General features: G+C 32.4%; 1 protein-coding gene across 2 annotated transcripts in view; it reads right to left on the bottom strand.

Annotated features, from left to right (window-relative positions):
• The window catches only part of LOC145248055 (tyrosine-protein phosphatase non-receptor type 13-like), a 277255-nt gene that overhangs the window by 196792 nt on the left and 60866 nt on the right, over window positions 1–19597 (bottom strand). For both annotated transcript variants that reach the window (XR_013863319.1, XM_080109809.1), the window contains exon 2: window positions 13199–13368. Coding sequence is in view for 1 of the 2 variants with exons in the window: in XM_080109809.1 (XP_079965935.1) it covers window positions 13199–13325 (127 nt within the window). In the remaining variant the exon portion in view is untranslated. The remainder of the gene's footprint in view (window positions 1–13198; window positions 13369–19597) is intronic.

Raw genomic sequence — 19597 nt, forward strand, 5'->3', positions numbered from 1 at the left:
AAGAGCAAATGACAGAGAAGAGAAAAGAAAGAGAAGATAAAAAGGAACTGGAAATATAGAACGTACAATGAGTGATCGTTGGCACTTAGTCGTACCTTTTGCTCTTCGTAAACTCCTCCACACCCCCACCGGATTGAATTAGTTTTGAAGAACAAAGCTCTTAATGTTTCAAAGTCCGTTTCTATTTTCAGAATGAAAGTCACCTTTAAGTAAAATTCAAACAATGAAACAAAGGAACTATTTTTTTTAAGTTGCTCAAAGAAACGGTCACTTGTAAAATGACGCCATTCCAATTAATGAAATCAGGCAAATCTTAAGTACAGAAATAGGGTTTAAAAAATGGAGGAATAAGAGAGCATGAAGTCAGTAGAGTTAATTTATAGGTAGAGTTTGGTGGTTAGAGCAAAGGAGCAGGAATAAAAAGGTTTAATACAAGAGAGAAATTTGGCACTTGTGCATCAAGAGGCACACGTCAAATATGGCAGTTAAAGTAATAGCAAAACTTTATGAACTACTTACTTGATATTCAGAAAATATCGTATACCGAAAACCACGGAAAATGATCGCATATTTTTAGTTATTTTCTTGAGGTGGGGATCAAGAGGTTTTAATTTAATTTGAATGCAAACTGCAATGTGTGTGGACACACATGCTAGTGTGTCTGAGTATATATATATATATATATATAAGAGAGAGAGAGAGAGAGAGAGAGAGAGAGAGAGAGAGAGAGAGAGAGAGAGAAAGGTAGTTTTGCATTGCTGGTAAATAGATATGGAAGAGTATATGAAGGCTATAGTAATGCAGGGAGCCGGCTATTGTATTGGTGTGGCGTATGAACAAAAATGGACAAACGAAAAAGTCTTATTTGTTTTGTTATTCTATTTAACTTTGTATATCCATTTATTTTTCAAGATAATCACAATACAACTCAGTAAATATGAACTTACTGTTTAATGTAACCGAGCTGGTGGAGGTCTTAATATTTCGAGATAACATCTCCTTTTTAAAATAAAAAGGACCAAAGAATGTCTGAAAAAGGAAAACATGGAAATATCGTCTGCCTTACAATCAGAAAATTCAAACCCAGCCACGAAGCTATCTCTGGCTCCATTAGCACGGAACAAACCACTCGACCAACGTGAACTGCAGCGAGAATATTGTTGAAATTAACATTTATATAAAGTGTAAATATCATTCAGGAAGGCCGAGAGTATTCATGGGATTTTAACATCATGATCTGCGCACGTGGGCTTAAGCGACCAACTTATTTCATTTCAATGTAAAATGCTCGCTAATAGGAACCCAGTTCTTAAAAGGGCAGACATAATTATTGCTATAATCATTTTTTTAATACCTACAGACACTAATATTTCATCCTTTTGGAAATCATCAGTGCAAGGAGTCACGATTACAACCAGTTGGAAGATTCGAACCCGGCTGCAAAGACATTTTATATATATATATATATATATATATATATATATATATATATATATATATATATATATATATATATATATATATATGTGCGTGTAGTTTTTACTTTATAAATTGATGTGTATAAATTTCTATGAAAAATGTTTAAATCATAGTATGAATATGAAACACACAAACACTCACACATATCTATGTGTGTGTGTGTTTGTGTGTGTTTGTATGTGTAAGTCTTTTACATTCTTGGTTTGTTGTTAATCCCTGCTTATTGTCAACGTCAAAATCAACTCGCCATATTAAGATGAGACATTGTAAATCCCAATAGTGTTTTTGATAATGAAAGTATTGGGATTTTGCCAAATGGATTAGACATGTTTTGGCAAAAATCTTTTTGTACAAGCAACCCCTCTACGCTTCATAATACCTTTGTTCACTTGATAACTGTAAGTATAAAAACCTTTTAAATAATTAGTGAGTCATTTGTTGGCAGTTTGAAAACTTCACATAAATCATCATGCCTCGGAGTGTGTGGGGATTTTTCAACAAACTTTAAATCTATGATACTCGAAGAGACACTTGGACCACAGGAGAAGAATTGTGGCACAATTTTATTCACACATATGCAAAAAAAAAAAAAAAAAAGTAATCGACTAAACTCACAACATAGATAAGTTTGGCATATGGGAATTTAAGCGTGGAGTTCCCATTGCTATAAGAAAAAGCGTATTTGTACGAATGAACGTGTTACGACTTTTTGGTTTCGTTAGCATTGGTTTATTCGATTTATCTGGTATTTTGGATAGCCTTGAAGCTCTCCTCCTCCCAAATAGTAGATCGGAATTGAGTTGTGACCAAGAATCACAGTTAAAAAGTGACATGCATGGAAGGCTCAACGGAAAGGAACAAGTAATTGAATATTATGTTAAAAGAATTTTTACTGGATTCTGAGGAAAATTCATTTTGTGGCGAAATGAAACAGATGTATGAAAATGTAGTTCTAAAAATCATAGCAGCCTAACAGTTAGAGTGCAGGTAGATGTAATTGTCAGAAATTGGTGATGGCACGAAGCTTTCCGATTGGGGCCTCACCATCGGGTGTAATTAAATATGATACCGACAACAAGTCATTAAATAAAAATACACTTCATTTGAATGTCCATGAAAACAATAGTCTTGAGTGGAGGTAGATTTTGAGTCAGTAGTTTATATAGAAATAAGAAATGGAGGGGAAGAAAGAGAAATAGAGGGAAAGAGACAAAGTGATTGAGTGCGAGAAAAATAGAAAGAAAGGGAGAGAGGAAATAAGATAAGAAAGAGAGAAAGAAGGAGAAGAGAGAGGTAGAGAGAGAGAGAGAGAGAGAGAGAGAGAGAGAGAGAGAGAGAGAGAGAGAGAGAGAGAGAAAATAATCACTTGAACTTTGTAAGTTTCCTAAAATAATTATTCATTGTGAAATATTTCAAGAGTCATTTCACTCTTCAAAAAGAAAACTATTCTTATTTTAACAGAAAAGATGTCTTCCAATTAGCAAGACATTTGAATATGGTTTCTCTTTGTCTTTATAAAATATAAATTAGAAAGAAAAAAATAGAAAAAGAATTACTCACTTTCAACCTAAACAGTCTTTGGTCAGTCTCGAGAGACAATGGACAACTACTGCAAGGGTGTCTAAGTGAATAGTCAATAGCGAAACACGTCTCCTGAACTTGCATCGTTTCAGTCCAGTGTCAAAGAGAAATTTAGGACGGCAGTTACAATGTTAGAATAAGCAGAAGAATAAGAGAAGGAAAACTCCGAAATAACACATCTTACATGTGTTATTTCGGAGTTTTTCCTTCTCTTTGGTTCTTTCCATAACGAAAGCTTACAAATCAAGGCTACCCTACTATTTAATCCATAGCTGGAGAGAGGATATGTGGATTCATACCTTTTTATCAAAGGTTTTAGTAAAAAGGATGCAGTGGTCAATTATTTGTATGCGTCTCTAATAGCGAAATCTATCAGAGAAACTTTTTTTTTTATCGGTTGCTCACTGTAGAAATCATCGACAAAAGAAATACACAGACCAAGATTATTACTAATGATAAAACACATGAACACTCGCTTCTGTGTTCCAATACTAAAAGAAGCCTTTTGAAAAGGGCCATAAATTTCTCTCCATGTTTGGAGAAAAGATAAGGGGGTACCGTTAATCTAGTGTGTTAATGGAACGCATAAAACAGAATGGTTTGTTGATATGATATTAGCCAAACTAGCAGCTATGTATAATATGATATTAGCCAAACTAGCTGCTATATATAATATGATATTAGCCAAACTAGCTGCTATATATAATATGATATTAGCCAAACTAGCTGCTATATATAATATGATATTAGCCAAACTAGCTACTATACATAATATGATATTAGCCAAACTAGCTGCTATGTATAATATGATATAAGGCAAACTAGCTACTATATATAATATGATATTAGCCAAACTAGCTACTATATATAATATGATATTAGCCAAACTAGCTACTATATATAATATGATATTAGCCAAACTAGCTACTATATATAATATTATATTAGCCAAACTAGCTGCTATGTATAATATGATATTAGCCAAACTAGCTGCTATGTATAATATGATATTAGCCAAACTAGCTACTATATATAATATTATATTAGCCAAACTAGCTACTATATATAATATTATATTAGCCAAACTAGCTGCTATATATAATATTATATTAGCCAAACTAGCTGCTATATATAATATTATATTAGCCAAACTAGCTGCTATATATAATATTATATTAGCCAAACTAGCTGCTATATATAATATTATATTAGCCAAACCAGCTGCTATATATAATATGATATTAGCCAAACTAGCTACTATATATAATATGATATTAGCCAAACTAGCTACTATATATAATATTATATTAGCCAAACTAGCTACTATATATAATATGATATTAGCCAAACTAGCTACTATATATAATATGATATTAGCCAAACTAGCTACTATATATAATATTATATTAGCCAAACTAGCTACTATATATAATATGATATTAGCCAAACTAGCTACTATATATAATATTATATTAGCCAAACTAGCTACTATATATAATATGATATTAGCCAAACTAGCTACTATATATAATATTATATTAGCCAAACTAGCTGCTATATATAATATGATATTAGCCAAACTAGCTACTATATATAATATGATATTAGCCAAACTAGCTACTATATATAATATTATATTAGCCAAACTAGCTACTATATATAATATTATATTAGCCAAACTAGCTACTATATATAATATGATATTAGCCAAACTAGCTACTATATATAATATTATATTAGCCAAACTAGCTACTATATATAATATTATATTAGCCAAACTAGCTACTATATATAACATTATATTAGCCAAACTAGCTGCTATATATAATATTATATTAGCCAAACTAGCTGCTATATATAATATGATATTAGCCAAACTAGCTACTATATATAATATGATATTAGCCAAACTAGCTACTATATATAATATTATATTAGCCAAACTAGCTACTATATATAATATTATATTAGCCAAACTAGCTACTATATATAATATTATATTAGCCAAACTAGCTGCTATGTATAATATTATATTAGCCAAACTAGCTGCTATATATAATATGATATTAGCCAAACTAGCTGCTATGTATAATATTATATTAGCCAAACTAGCTACTATATATAATATGATATTAGCTAAACTAGCTTCTATGTATAATATGATATTAGCCAAACTAGCTGCTATGTATAATATGATATTAGCCAAACTAGCTACTATATATAATATGATATTAGCCAAACTAGCTACTATATATAATATTATATTAGCCAAACTAGCTACTATATATAATATGATATTAGCCAAACTAGCTGCTATGTATAATATGATATTAGCCAAACTAGCTACTATATATAATATTATATTAGCCAAACTAGCTACTATATATAATATTATATTAGCCAAACTAGCTGCTATGTATAATATTATATTAGCCAAACTAGCTGCTATATATAATATGATATTAGCCAAAGTAGCTGCTATGTATAATATTATATTAGCCAAACTAGCTACTATATATAATATGATATTAGCTAAACTAGCTTCTATGTATAATATGATATTAGCCAAACTAGCTGCTATGTATAATATGATATTAGCCAAACTAGCTACTATATATAATATGATATTAGCCAAACTAGCTACTATATATAATATTATATTAGCCAAACTAGCTACTATATATAATATGATATTAGCTAAACTAGCTTCTATGTATAATATGATATTAGCCAAACTAGCTGCTATGTATAATATGATATTAGCCAAACTAGCTGCTATGTATAATATGATATTAGCCAAACTAGCTGCTATATATAATATTATATTAGCCAAACTAGCTACTATATATAATATGATATTAGCCAAACTAGCTGCTATGTATAATATGATATTAGCCAAACTAGCTACTATATATAATATTATATTAGCCAAACTAGCTACTATATATAATATTATATTAGCCAAACTAGCTGCTATATATAATATTATATTAGCCAAACTAGCTGCTATGTATAATATTATATTAGCCAAACTAGCTGCTATATATAATATGATATTAGCCAAACTAGCTGCTATATATAATATTATATTAGCCAAACTAGCTGCTATATATAATATTATATTAGCCAAACTAGCTGCTATATATAATATTATATTAGCCAAACTAGCTGCTATATATAATATTATATTAGCCAAACTAGCTACTATATATAATATTATATTAGCCAAACTAGCTACTATATATAATATGATATTAGCCAAACTAGCTACTATATATAATATTATATTAGCCAAACTAGCTGCTATATATAATATTATATTAGCCAAACTAGCTGCTATATATAATATTATATTAGCCAAACTAGCTGCTATATATAATATTATATTAGCCAAACTAGCTGCTATATATAATATGATATTAGCCAAACTAGCTGCTATATATAATATTATATTAGCCAAACTAGCTGCTATATATAATATTATATTAGCCAAACTAGCTGCTATATATAATATTATATTAGCCAAACTAGCTGCTATATATAATATTATATTAGCCAAACTAGCTACTATATATAATATTATATTAGCCAAACTAGCTACTATATATAATATGATATTAGCCAAACTAGCTACTATATATAATATTATATTAGCCAAACTAGCTGCTATATATAATATTATATTAGCCAAACTAGCTGCTATATATAATATTATATTAGCCAAACTAGCTGCTATATATAATATTATATTAGCCAAACTAGCTGCTATATATAATATGATATTAGCCAAACTAGCTGCTATATATAATATTATATTAGCCAAACTAGCTGCTATATATAATATTATATTAGCCAAACTAGCTGCTATATATAATATTATATTAGCCAAACTAGCTGCTATATATAATATTATATTAGCCAAACTAGCTACTATATATAATATTATATTAGCCAAACTAGCTACTATATATAATATGATATTAGCCAAACTAGCTACTATATATAATATTATATTAGCCAAACTAGCTGCTATATATAATATTATATTAGCCAAACTAGCTGCTATATATAATATTATATTAGCCAAACTAGCTGCTATATATAATATTATATTAGCCAAACTAGCTGCTATATATAATATGATATTAGCCAAACTAGCTGCTATATATAATATTATATTAGCCAAACTAGCTGCTATATATAATATTATATTAGCCAAACTAGCTGCTATATATAATATTATATTAGCCAAACTAGCTGCTATATATAATATTATATTAGCCAAACTAGCTACTATATATAATATTATATTAGCCAAACTAGCTACTATATATAATATGATATTAGCCAAACTAGCTACTATATATAATATTATATTAGCCAAACTAGCTGCTATATATAATATTATATTAGCCAAACTAGCTGCTATATATAATATTATATTAGCCAAACTAGCTGCTATATATAATATTATATTAGCCAAACTAGCTGCTATATATAATATGATATTAGCCAAACTAGCTGCTATATATAATATTATATTAGCCAAACTAGCTGCTATATATAATATTATATTAGCCAAACTAGCTGCTATATATAATATGATATTAGCCAAACTAGCTGCTATATATAATATTATATTAGCCAAACTAGCTGCTATATATAATATGATATTAGCCAAACTAGCTACTATATATAATATTATATTAGCCAAACTAGCTGCTATATATAATATGATATTAGCCAAACTAGCTGCTATATATAATATTATATTAGCCAAACTAGCTGCTATATATAATATTATATTAGCCAAACTAGCTGCTATATATAATATGATATTAGCCAAACTAGCTGCTATATATAATATGATATTAGCCAAACTAGCTGCTATGTATAATATGAACGAACATATGCTGCACTAATCTCCAGATTCTTAAACTATTTGAAAAGATAAGGATTTTTTTTTGTGTAAAAATAAAATCTCTAAGGACTTTTGGCTGTTCTGAGCTTTGATGTTATTCTATCAAAGTGTCGGCTGATGTAACCTCCGACCTTTTTCAGGACCTGTGACACAACGGATTAAGTGCTAAGTGATAATCAGTTCTTAGTGACACTCTTCTGGAGTTTGAAGGTTCAATCCTCAGTAAATTCTAAGAATATGATAAAATTAATTAAGACTTTTACCCATTCATGGTTGACGAAACGAGAACAGTCTACCCCTCCAGATTAAATAAAAGATTCAGATCAGAATTCCATACAGATTCTAGAGCTTGACAAGATACATACGAAGAAGGTCGGAGATTACATCAGCCGAAATATTGTGAGAATAACATCCAAGATGAGAATAGTAGTCCGATTCATACAAACAAATAATAATAATAGTAATAATAATAATAATAATAATAATAATTGCCAGAATTTCCTCTCGCAAAAACTAAAAATATAATTAGATATTCAAAAATGTGTAACTCTCTGGTGACGTCACTCCTTTTGAAAAAAAATTCCCCTCCATGTATTGATTTAAATATTTGACTATAATTACCACATTAAACTGACGTGGCTTGATGAGCTGATGCTATTTTGGAGTTTCCTTCTCCTAGGCTAGTTGCCCTACTAAAATTTCTTACACTACTATTTCACTCATATCTATAAGGAGGGTAAATGGATTCATACCTTGCTCCAAAAATATAATTAAAAGTAATGCAATAGGTCCGTCAGAACTAAGTAATGATTCAACACTTATCAAGTCCGAAAGTCAATTAAAACAAGAGTAGATGAGACAACATGATTTTCATTTGAAAAGATGAAGAATATTATAAGAGGATTGAAAATTATTAAATGAATGAACTGAATTTGATTACTTATAGAGACTGTTTATGCCAAGTATTTGTTGATATTGTATTTGAAGACAACCCTGTGGTAATCTGCAAGTAAGTAGTGTCGCAGTAATGTGTTTCATGGATGAGAAGCTGTAGTAAAAAAAACTATATTGACGCATATTTTACTTGATGTTACACATATGAAAGAGAGGAAAGATTTTTTTCATTGTGATAGCAAGATAGCTTCTTGCTATGAATGTCTTACAAGAAGGAAACAGAGAGTAGAGCGCAGTCGAGAACTTTCCATTTGATATAACAATATCTTTCTCTCTCTCTCTTTCATATATATATAAGGGAGAAGGTAAAGCCTTGGAGATTGAATCTCCTAGAACTGCACAGAAACAGAAACATAATTCAATCAATAGTGAACAAGCCATTTCAACAATTGAAATATTTAAACCAATCCAATTTTTATCAGTTCGTTTCCTGAAATTTTAAAATGTCCAAATTTCTGTATTCTACAAATTATTTTATAAATTATTTATAATGATTTGATTTTAAAGAGAATTAGCATGATATTCAAGATTCTGTGAATTCAATGTATTTTTACTTCTGGATACCTTTTACAAACTTTTGTTATTGGATATTCTACTCTTCACTCGACCATCTATTCACGTGAAATCATTTTTCTTTTTTTTTTTCTTCCCCATTCCCTCTGCTTCACTAGTTTTTTTTAAACCTTTACCAAAAAAGCTCTATAAATTGCTTGTAGTTTCATTAAATATTTTGCAAGCAAAATCCGATTCCGCATTTTGCTAATTCCTCCCCTCTGATGAGAAAGAAAGTATTTCTTTCCAAACTCTGCAGATTAAGGACAATCCACTTAATTTGTGTCTCTTTTTTTGAAAATTAAATATGTTTTTAACTCTTCTTTAACATGTTTTATGAATTGTGTATTCTTATTATAAGCTCTATTTCCTATTTGGTTTAATTGAGTTTTTACATCTGGTTAACATTACTTTATAAATATCAAGTCTTTAATATTTATAATATACTCTAAGTTTGCTATTTTGAATTATCTTTGTAAACTTAATTGTAACTCTTATTTCATTATATATATATAAGTGAGAGAGAGAGAGAGAGAGAGAGAGAGAGAGAGAGAGAGAGAGAGAGAGAGAGAGAGAGAGAAATAGATAAATAGATTAGCAACGTCTCTTGTAAGAAAGGATCTGTAAGAAAAACAAGAAATCATCCCCCCATCTGAAGAGCTGTGATACAGCGAAACAATCTCTCTCTCTCTCTCTCTCTCTCTCTCTCTCTCTCTCTCTCTATATATATATATATATATATATATATATATATATATATATATATATATATATATATATATTAGATGAAGAAAGGTTGAAACAGGTGTAAAATTGCCTTGAGATAAAACCAGATAATTAAGATCCTAAATTTCTTGACTGAAAATAGATGTGATACTTTGTTAAAAATACAAGATCTGTATTAGGTAGGTGAAGAGATCCCATGGCTGAAGGGGTCTCATGAGTCTCACGGGTGAATTGGGTACATCATAAAAATAGATAAAATAATTAATACAGTAAATGAGGATATATTCCATAACAAAAATCCTGTCTGCAGATAGATCTTTGGCGCCTTCGTTTAGAATCATTTAAGAGAAATAAAAAGGAACTTACAAGATGAAACGATGCACCTGGGAATAGTTAAAGATATAAACGGTAAAAGATGTGAACACTAATCTGAAGAAATTGGCAAATAATGCTTTAACCCATTAAGTCCCAGTGGATCTAATTTTGGACTATTGAGTTGAAAGTTTGTGTAATGAGTAAAATTGGTTAGAATACACAAATTGAAAAGAAAAGGTTGTTTATTTAGAAAACGAAATATTGACTTTCCTATAAGATGGACACTGGGTACATGTGATATATTTTAGAAATCAGGAGGCTATACATTCAAAATAAAATTAACACATTATGGTAAGGAGCAAAGCAGTTCACAATAAAGTGGCTTACTATTGCAAAATTCATTTATATAAATAGATTTAAAGCAATTTTACAAGAATTTTTAAGAGGGTTCTAACAACTCTCAGAGAAAAGTTGATGAATAATAGATGAATTTTATCCTTTCTTCCATGTAATTATGCCATACGTAACGTAACATGCGGCCTAGCCGAGACTGAACTCACTACACGAGTTTGCAGTGTAATTCAAATCTTATCTGTAGCTGAATACTTGATGCATTGCTAGGACTATCAAGGATATTTTTTATCATGATGCCATCACTAGATGGGTTGCCTACCACGGTTTAAGAGCGATCCATCTATCCTCGAGAGAAGGATAGACCGCATCAGTTTCCCAACCTGGAATTTTACCTAGCGGTACAAACAACGCCTTCCCAAATGGTCATCCATCTGGTACTAGCCAGGCTCGACCTTACTTAACTTCGGTGATCTGTCGAGAACCGGTGTGTCAATGTGATTATGCCGTAAGCAGTACTTATATTATTCAATAGATTTAAAAAAAAATTATTTGGTGTCCTAGTTATAGGATGGTAAAATCTACAGACTTAAGTTTGAGCTTGGGAAATCTAGTCTTAGAAGACATATACAACGCCCTTAACCCCCTTCAAATGTGTGTGTGTGTGTGTGTGTGTGTGTGTGTGTGTGTGTTAAACTTTTGATTTGATTATAACCTATTAAGAGCCAAATTTTAATAAAGCATTTTTTAATGGGTTTGTTCAATTTATGGAATGGGGTTTAGATAACTAGGATTGTTCAGATATTTATCTCCTTCCTACGGCAGGATGATGTGGCACAAGGGTCAGAAAGTGGAGTTTGAAGAGCCAGCCCTTTAGAGGAAAAGCACTCTGATCCGAAAAAAAATGTCTGGGCAGCATGTCAGCATTACCTGGTAGGGTCACCTCAGGCGATTAGCAATAATCAAACATCTTCGCAAAGGGAGAAGGTAAAGCCTGGGAGATTGGATCTCTTAGAACTGCATAGAAACAGAAACATAACCAATAGTGAACAAACCATTTCAACAATGGCTGAAACTCTGTTGGCTTTATTGCCAAAGGAAGTCTCTTGTTGAATTAACAGTTCAAATATTAAAACCAATTCAATTTTTATCAGTTCATCTACTGAAATTTTAAAACGTCCGAATTTCTGTATTTTATAAATTATTTATAGTGACTTGATTTTAAATGGATGAAATTCAAGATTCTGTGAATTCAATGTATTTATAAAGAAAATTTTAACCTTATTTAAAAGTCTCCACAATAACCGCTAAAATCTGCAACGTATTTTCGTTAAATCGCGTCCACTCTAAGCTCGACAAAATTCTTCACAAAAACCAAAACAATTTTAGACAAAACAGACTAAAGTTGTCAAAATTCTAACCATTCAGCACATAATTAAGGCTATAAACACCTAGAATACATGATTTAAAAATGTAATTTCTGATGATAAATTTTTCAAATATAAAAAAATCTTTCTGTAGTGAGGCTCTTTTAAACAAATACGTTATCATTTTTTGAAAAGACAACCATTAATTTATATTGCAAAACTATTTTTATATTTGCGTGGGTGGGTTATGGTTTCTTTTCATTAAGTATGACATTTGGAGGTTGTGGAGAGAGAGAGGTCAGAGTCTGTCAATTTTCATAACTTTTATAGCAATGAATTTGCTCTGATCCAGACCGCAAAGCTTTGCAGATAAAAACAAAGTATTGCGGATCTCTTTAATCTTAAACTGCCCTCCTAAGTTATCAAATTTCATTTATTCCATTTGTGGATTTATGAAATAAAGATTGATAATTTGAAGAATTTAATTGTGAATCACTTAAGACTCTATCCTATCATGGCTGATAGAACAAGAGCATGCTACCCTCGTGGATTAAATAAAGTGTTTCATTCGAAATTCCATGCAGATTCCCAAGGTTGGCAGAAAGATTTCCGAGTTTGACAATATACTCCTGAAGAAGTTCGAAGGTTACATTGGCAGAAACGTTGTACAAATAACACGCAAAATGAGGACATTAGTCCGAATAATACAAATAATATGATTTTGCGTTACTCCGTTCATTACTTTCAATCCTCTCATAATATTTTTCATCATTCAACCAACGATCTATCCATCTCATTAAGTTTTATTCTTGATCGGCTTTGAGTCTCGGTAAGTGGTGACACAGTAGTAAAAATTTAACTCCTGAATTGTTACTTTCAAAATTCCAGCAATCAAAGAACGCGTTTTTTTTTTTAAATCGCATTTGTTAGTAATCGCAGATTTTGAACTTACCTCTAAAGAAGAGATCTTGAATGGCTTCGGCTCCTTGGCACAAGACTCCCCATATGTCTGCCTCCCTCAGTGGGGATGAATTTTCAAGCACCTCACCCAAGGAGACGGGAACACCTAAGATTGGCATTTTGTTACGATTGGTTCTCCGACAAGCTTTTAAATTCTGCAGGCTGAAAAACAAACCAAAAAAACATCTTAATTTAGAAAAACACAGACAACCATCAGGAATCACTAAAAAAAAAAAAAGGGTGATATTAAAAGAATAAAAAATGGTAGACGCAGTAAAGTTCAATAACAAATAAAATATTAATAGATTCATCAGAAACAAGATAATGTATTTGCATTATTTGTATTATTCAAACTATGTTCTCATTTTGAGTGTTATTTTCACAACGTTTCGGTCGATATAACCTCCGACCTTCTTCAGGTGTATCTTGTCAAACTCAGGAATCTTTCTGTTCAACTCGGGAATCTACAGAATTCTGAACCCGTGACGCAATGCATAGAATACTTGGCAAAATTGAGTTGGAAAAGTTACACTCTTCTGGAGGTTGAAAGTTCAATTCTCAGGGTATACACTTGCAAATTACTTAGAACTTCTACTCAGTCATAGCTGAGGGACGAGATCATGCTACCTCCATGGATTAAATATAAAAGGTTCCATTCGAAATTCAGTGTAGATTTCCCTAGTTCAACAGAAAGATTCCTGACTTCTGCAAGATACATTTGGAGAAGGTCGAAGGTTACAGCGACCAAAACGTTGTAAAAATAATACTCAAGATGAATACTGAAAAATCCAAATAATACGAATAATTAATCCTCGTCTCAAATATTCAGAACCAAGATAATATGATGCAATAAAACCTTGGAAAATTGAATTGGATATGAAAGAAAATAATAGTTAATCCAATTTATTCCATTTTGCTGTAAACAGGGTTATGAAGTCAAAAGGTTTAAGGAGGAATCTGACTCCTAAATTTCCAAAAATTTCGATTGACACTGACTTCTTATTTTAAAGTCTTTCTATATTTAGAATCTTGATTTTTCAGAGATTAAAAAAAATCCAATTTTCCATTCTTACAAGTCCAACTCTGACCAAAATTGCTGACTCCCTCAAACTCTTGCTTATTAGTCATTGTTATTTTATATTATCTGAATCATTCAAACTACTAATCCCATTTTCTTTTCGGCCAGCCTTCTTTAGATTCATGTTTAAAATTCTTTGAACAAGAGCGATAAAGCAGACACATGACATGTCTAGTTTCTAAACTATCAGTAACAGAAAAATAAAAAGAGTTGAATCTGAAATATAACAGACAACACGCTATGCAACATACAAATATCTGTGCGTGAGGTCGCCAAGCTAATCAAGAACCTTGACTCCAGTAAAGCAACTGGTCCCGACGGTATTCCAATTATAGTGTTAAAAAAATTACAACCAGAACTTGCCCCCATACTTTCCAAACTGTTTAAGCATTGCCTTAAGGAGAAGTGCTTCCCAACACCCTGGAAAACCTCATCAGTATGCCCTGTATTTAAGAATTCAGGTGATAAGTCATCCCCCTCTCAGTACAGACTAATAAGTCTCCTGTGTGGAATCCACAATAAATAGAGAAGTAGTCAACCACCTCAGCAGAAATAACCTTCTTAGCATAACGCAATATGGTTTCCGCTCTGCTAAATCTACAGCAGATGTGCTAACGGTTATATCTCATAGGATTAGAAAATCTCTCGACAAAGGCTTCATTTCTAGGGCAATTGCTCTCGACATATCAAAGGCCTTCGATAAGGTTTGGCATGAAGGCCTACTACACAAGATTTCCAGCTACGGTATAACTGGAAATGTTTTCTCTATCATCAAGTCATTTCTCTCAGATAGGCTCATAAGAGTAGTGGTTGATGGGCAGAAATCAGAGGTTCACAGTATTAATGCTGGAGTCCCTCAGGGGTCCATACTGGGCCCAACTTTCTTCCTGATCTACAGCAATGATCTCCCAAAACACATACTAAAATCTTTCGTTGACTTCTATGCTGAGACACGACCATATATGGCAACACATCAAAGGCCGTAAATGTTCTCTCTGATTCTCTCTCCTCTGATCTTGAGCGCATGGTACAGTGGGGAAAGAGGTGGCTGGTTACCTTTAATGCATCTAAGACCAAGCTCCTATCTCTACATCATCAACGCTCTGATCCCCATCTGGCATCAATTGAAATGGATGGCTCTCGTCTAAGGGAGTCCCAGGCTTTGATAAGCTCCTGGGTTTGACCTTTACACCTAATCTTAAATGGAACACATACATCAAGTCTGTGGCCAAGGTCGCTGGGAAAATGGTGGGAGCCTTCTACCGCAACAGAAGATATCTCACTAATGATGCAATTCTCTATCTATATAAGAGCCAAGTATGTCCAAAGATGGAGTACTGCTGCCACATCTGGGCGGGGGCTGCTAAAAACAGCCTATCCTGCCTTGACAGAGTACAAAATAGACTCCGTGGCTTGGTGAGGGATGCCCTTTTCTCTACCCTGCAACCTCTTTCCCACAGAAGAGACGTAGCGAGCCTGTCATTGTTCTATCGTTATTTCCATGGCAGGTGCTCGTCTGAGCTCCAGTCTCTGGTCCTCCCTCGCCAGTCTTTCTCAAAAAACACCCGACTAGCTGAAACCACCGTCAATAATTTTCTCCACTCCCTATCTGTGCCTAAATCAAAACGTAGATACTATGAACAAAGCTTCTTTCTTAGAACTGCACGCCTGTGGAACTCTGTTCCGCTTGCCTGTTTCCCTCCCGACTTCAACCTGGATGTCTTCAAGTCCAACACAAACAAATTCCTGATGACCCCCCCCCAAGTAATGACACCTTACCAATTCTCCAATACTATTGCTACACTATCCATTGATTACTGTACACACAATAACCCTTATCCCTGAGTGGTCATTGGGCCTTGATAAGTGGTGAACTCCATGTAAAAAAAAAAAAGAAGAAATGACTATTATGCAAAACTATCATGAAAATTTATAGCAATCGCCTGTGTCTGTCTTTAAAAAAGCAAAGAAAAGGAAAGCCAGTTTATAGTTTCAATTTAAGTTGAGAAACAAACAGCTGATTTTAAGATGAATAAAATAGTAGGAAAAAAAAACAAACTTCGTGGAATATGTGAGATATAGTTATTGACAGTGTAATGAAAAATAAGCCCAAAACTTGTTGTAACAGTTTTATTTTATACTCGCAGTACGTCCCCAAACAAGTCTATACCAACCTATGGCGTTAACTTCCTCTTCCACCCATTCTTTATGCGTCATAAACTTGAAGACCTATAATGTTGGAGCTTGTAATATTTGATAGAGAAATGTAGAAAAATCTTTTTATCAATTTCACAAGCGACTGGTTCTGTTTAGATCATAAACAAAACATAAATCCAGTCTAACAAACTTCCTAGCCGGTTTAATTATTATCAAAAATTAATTTAAACAAAATTATACTTGGGTAAATAACAACATAGAGGAAGAAATATACGGCAAAATCATGTTGACACACCGGTCTCCATTAGTTAAGCAAAGTTAAGCAACGTTGAGCCGGGTCAGTAATAAAATGGGTAACCATTTGATAATATCAGGTGCTGTATGTGTTCTTAAGTGTGGAAAGAGATGGGTACTTCCAGGCTATTCTTACCTAAGACATGCTGCATGAAATAATGCAGTGTCTCCCCCCTGGAGGATTAAGGAATTTATCCATCATCATCTAGTGGAAGAAAAGGGAAAAATGAGGGAGTGGGACTTGTCCAAATCAAATATCAATTTGTCTGATGAATTGCTATTAAGGCCTGACTTTAAAAATTTATAAAATAATTTTATGCTAGAAAATGATTGAAATACATCGAATAAAGAAAGACTTATTTTTATAAAACAGTTTTATATCTATATATCTATACAAGTGAAATTGTGTGTGTGTGTGTGTGTGTGTGTGTGTGTGTGTGTATTTCCCTACCAAACTATTTTTCAGTCTACAGACTTAAGATTTGACATAAGGGGTATTGAAATTTGGGAAACTCTTTTTAATCGGTTTTCGGCCAGAAATTTGGCTGTCAAGGGGTTAAAGTTCAACGATTTGACATTTGAAAAGTTTACCAAACTACTTCGCCAATTTAGGGTCTAAACACTTAAATTTTTAGATGTAGGTTACTTGGACATGGATCCAACTTTTTAATTTGATTTGAGTCCAAAACAACAAATGTTAAGGGGTCAAAATTGGGGCCAAAGTTTAAAAAAATTGACCTCTGCGGTCTCTACTAAATTACTCAGCCAATTTTTGGTCTAAACATTTGAAATTTTGCATAAAGTGTATTCAGACATAGGGCAAGCTTTTTAATAGGTTTTGACCGAAAATTTGGCTGCTTGGTGTCAAAATTCAAACGATTTGACCTTTGCGGTCTCTAGCAAACTATTCAGCCAATTTTGGGCCTAAACATTTGAAATTTTACATAAAGGTATTCAGACATGCAGCAATCATTTTAATCAGTTTTTGGGCGAAAATTTGGCTGCCAAAGGTCAAAATTGAAAGAGTTGACTTTTGCAGAGTCTAACAAAACTCCGCCTATTTTGGGTCACTTGAAATTTTAGATGTAGGTTACCTGGACATGAGTCAAAAATTTTAATATATATATGCACATAAAGTTATGAACAGTACATAAGGCATAAGAAAAGCCGGGCTTAACTGCTAGTTTGTTATATAAACTAGATAATTGAGATGTGTTAAGAGGTTGATAATGGTTGTTTTTACAAACACCAGGTTTCATTCACCAACATAATTTGTTAACCTCTTATCAATGTTAAAGTTATTTAAACTTAAAAAGTTGGTATATCACTTAACTGTGCGGCCTTTCCTTTGAATAATTACGGGGTTTCTTTTCTAGGCTATTATTATCTAAAGTCAAAAGAATTCTGGCATCAGTAAAGGCCCCCTCCTCATATAACCTTTCTCCTTCTTTCTCTAAACATAGAATACAAATCTTTTCCACTCCCAATAAAAAAATAATCTATTACACCAATGAGAAAAGACCCCACTGGGTTCATTCCTAGCTCGTTTTCCAGATTGACCCCCATGGCCATGGAATTTACTCGTTTCCTTTCAAACTGAAATAATGTTAAGCCAAGAAAAAGGGAGGAGGGGAGGAACAAACCCGACTGTTCATAAAATAAGCTCATCCAACCTGCATGAAAATGCTAGTTAATGTGACAGACGAATAAAATGCCATGTCAAATTTAAGAATGACAGACTTACCAAAAATGCTATAGTGTAAAAGACTAACATAAATGTGATTTCAAACTATTGTGTGATGGACCAACAAAAATGCTATGTTCAACTTCTGTGTGACAGCCCCCAAAAATTTCTATTTAAAGCTTGCACTTGATAAGCCAACAAAAATGTTATTTTAAACTTGCGTGTGACAAACCAACAAAAATGCTATTTCAAATGTGTATGTGACAGATCAACAAAAATGTTATTTTAAACTTGTGCGTGACAAACCAACAAAAATGCTATTTCAAATGTGTATGTGACAGATCAACAAAAATGCTATTTTGAATTTGTATGTGACAGATCAACAAAATTGCTTGGACACATTTAAAATAAGACGCGTCCATCCAATCTGTGATGTTAATAATGATAGTGTCATTTTCAATTGGAGCATGACTGACTTATCAACTTATGGACAAATTTTTTCATCTTATGTGAGCACACACGAAAGAAGAAGAAAGGAAAATTATGAAACATTGGTGGCTGGGGATTCAAAACATTTTTTTTTTGTTTTTTGCAACCAAACTCACCCAAGTAATTATTTAATCAGCTGGGACACCCGGTGAGGAACAAAACCACTAAACTAACAAACAAAAGACACAAAGACGTGCTAACCACTGATCTATGGCAAGAACGTACATCGCAGTCGGGTACTGCATGGTTTGGAATAACATCCCCCTTCACACACACACACATATTTTATAGATGTGGGTGTGGAAAGAATTTACTTTAGTAAGCTTCACTAAATGAACATAAATATGAAAGGTTAGAATTAAATCTTGATTTGAAATTGAAATCTACTGAATCAATCAATATTTCTGATTTTTTTTAGATGAGGATTGGTTATTCGTATTATTTGGATTCATCGGACTACTGTTCTCATCTTGAATGTTATTTCCACAACGTTTTCATCGATGTAACCTCCAACCTTCTTGATGTGTATTTTGTTGGACTCTGGAATCTTTCCGCCAAACTCAAGAATCTGCATGGAATTTCAAATAGAACCCTTTATTTTATCTATGACGGTGGCGCGCTCTTCTTTTCCGTCAGCCATGACCAGGTAGAAGCCCTAAGTAATTCTGCAATTGTATTTTGAGTATCGC

Source organism: Euprymna scolopes, chromosome 26 (genome assembly GCF_053919585.1).
Source record: "Euprymna scolopes isolate OS-2025 chromosome 26, ASM5391958v1, whole genome shotgun sequence".
In the NCBI taxonomy this organism is placed as follows: Eukaryota; Metazoa; Mollusca; class Cephalopoda; order Sepiida; family Sepiolidae; genus Euprymna; species Euprymna scolopes.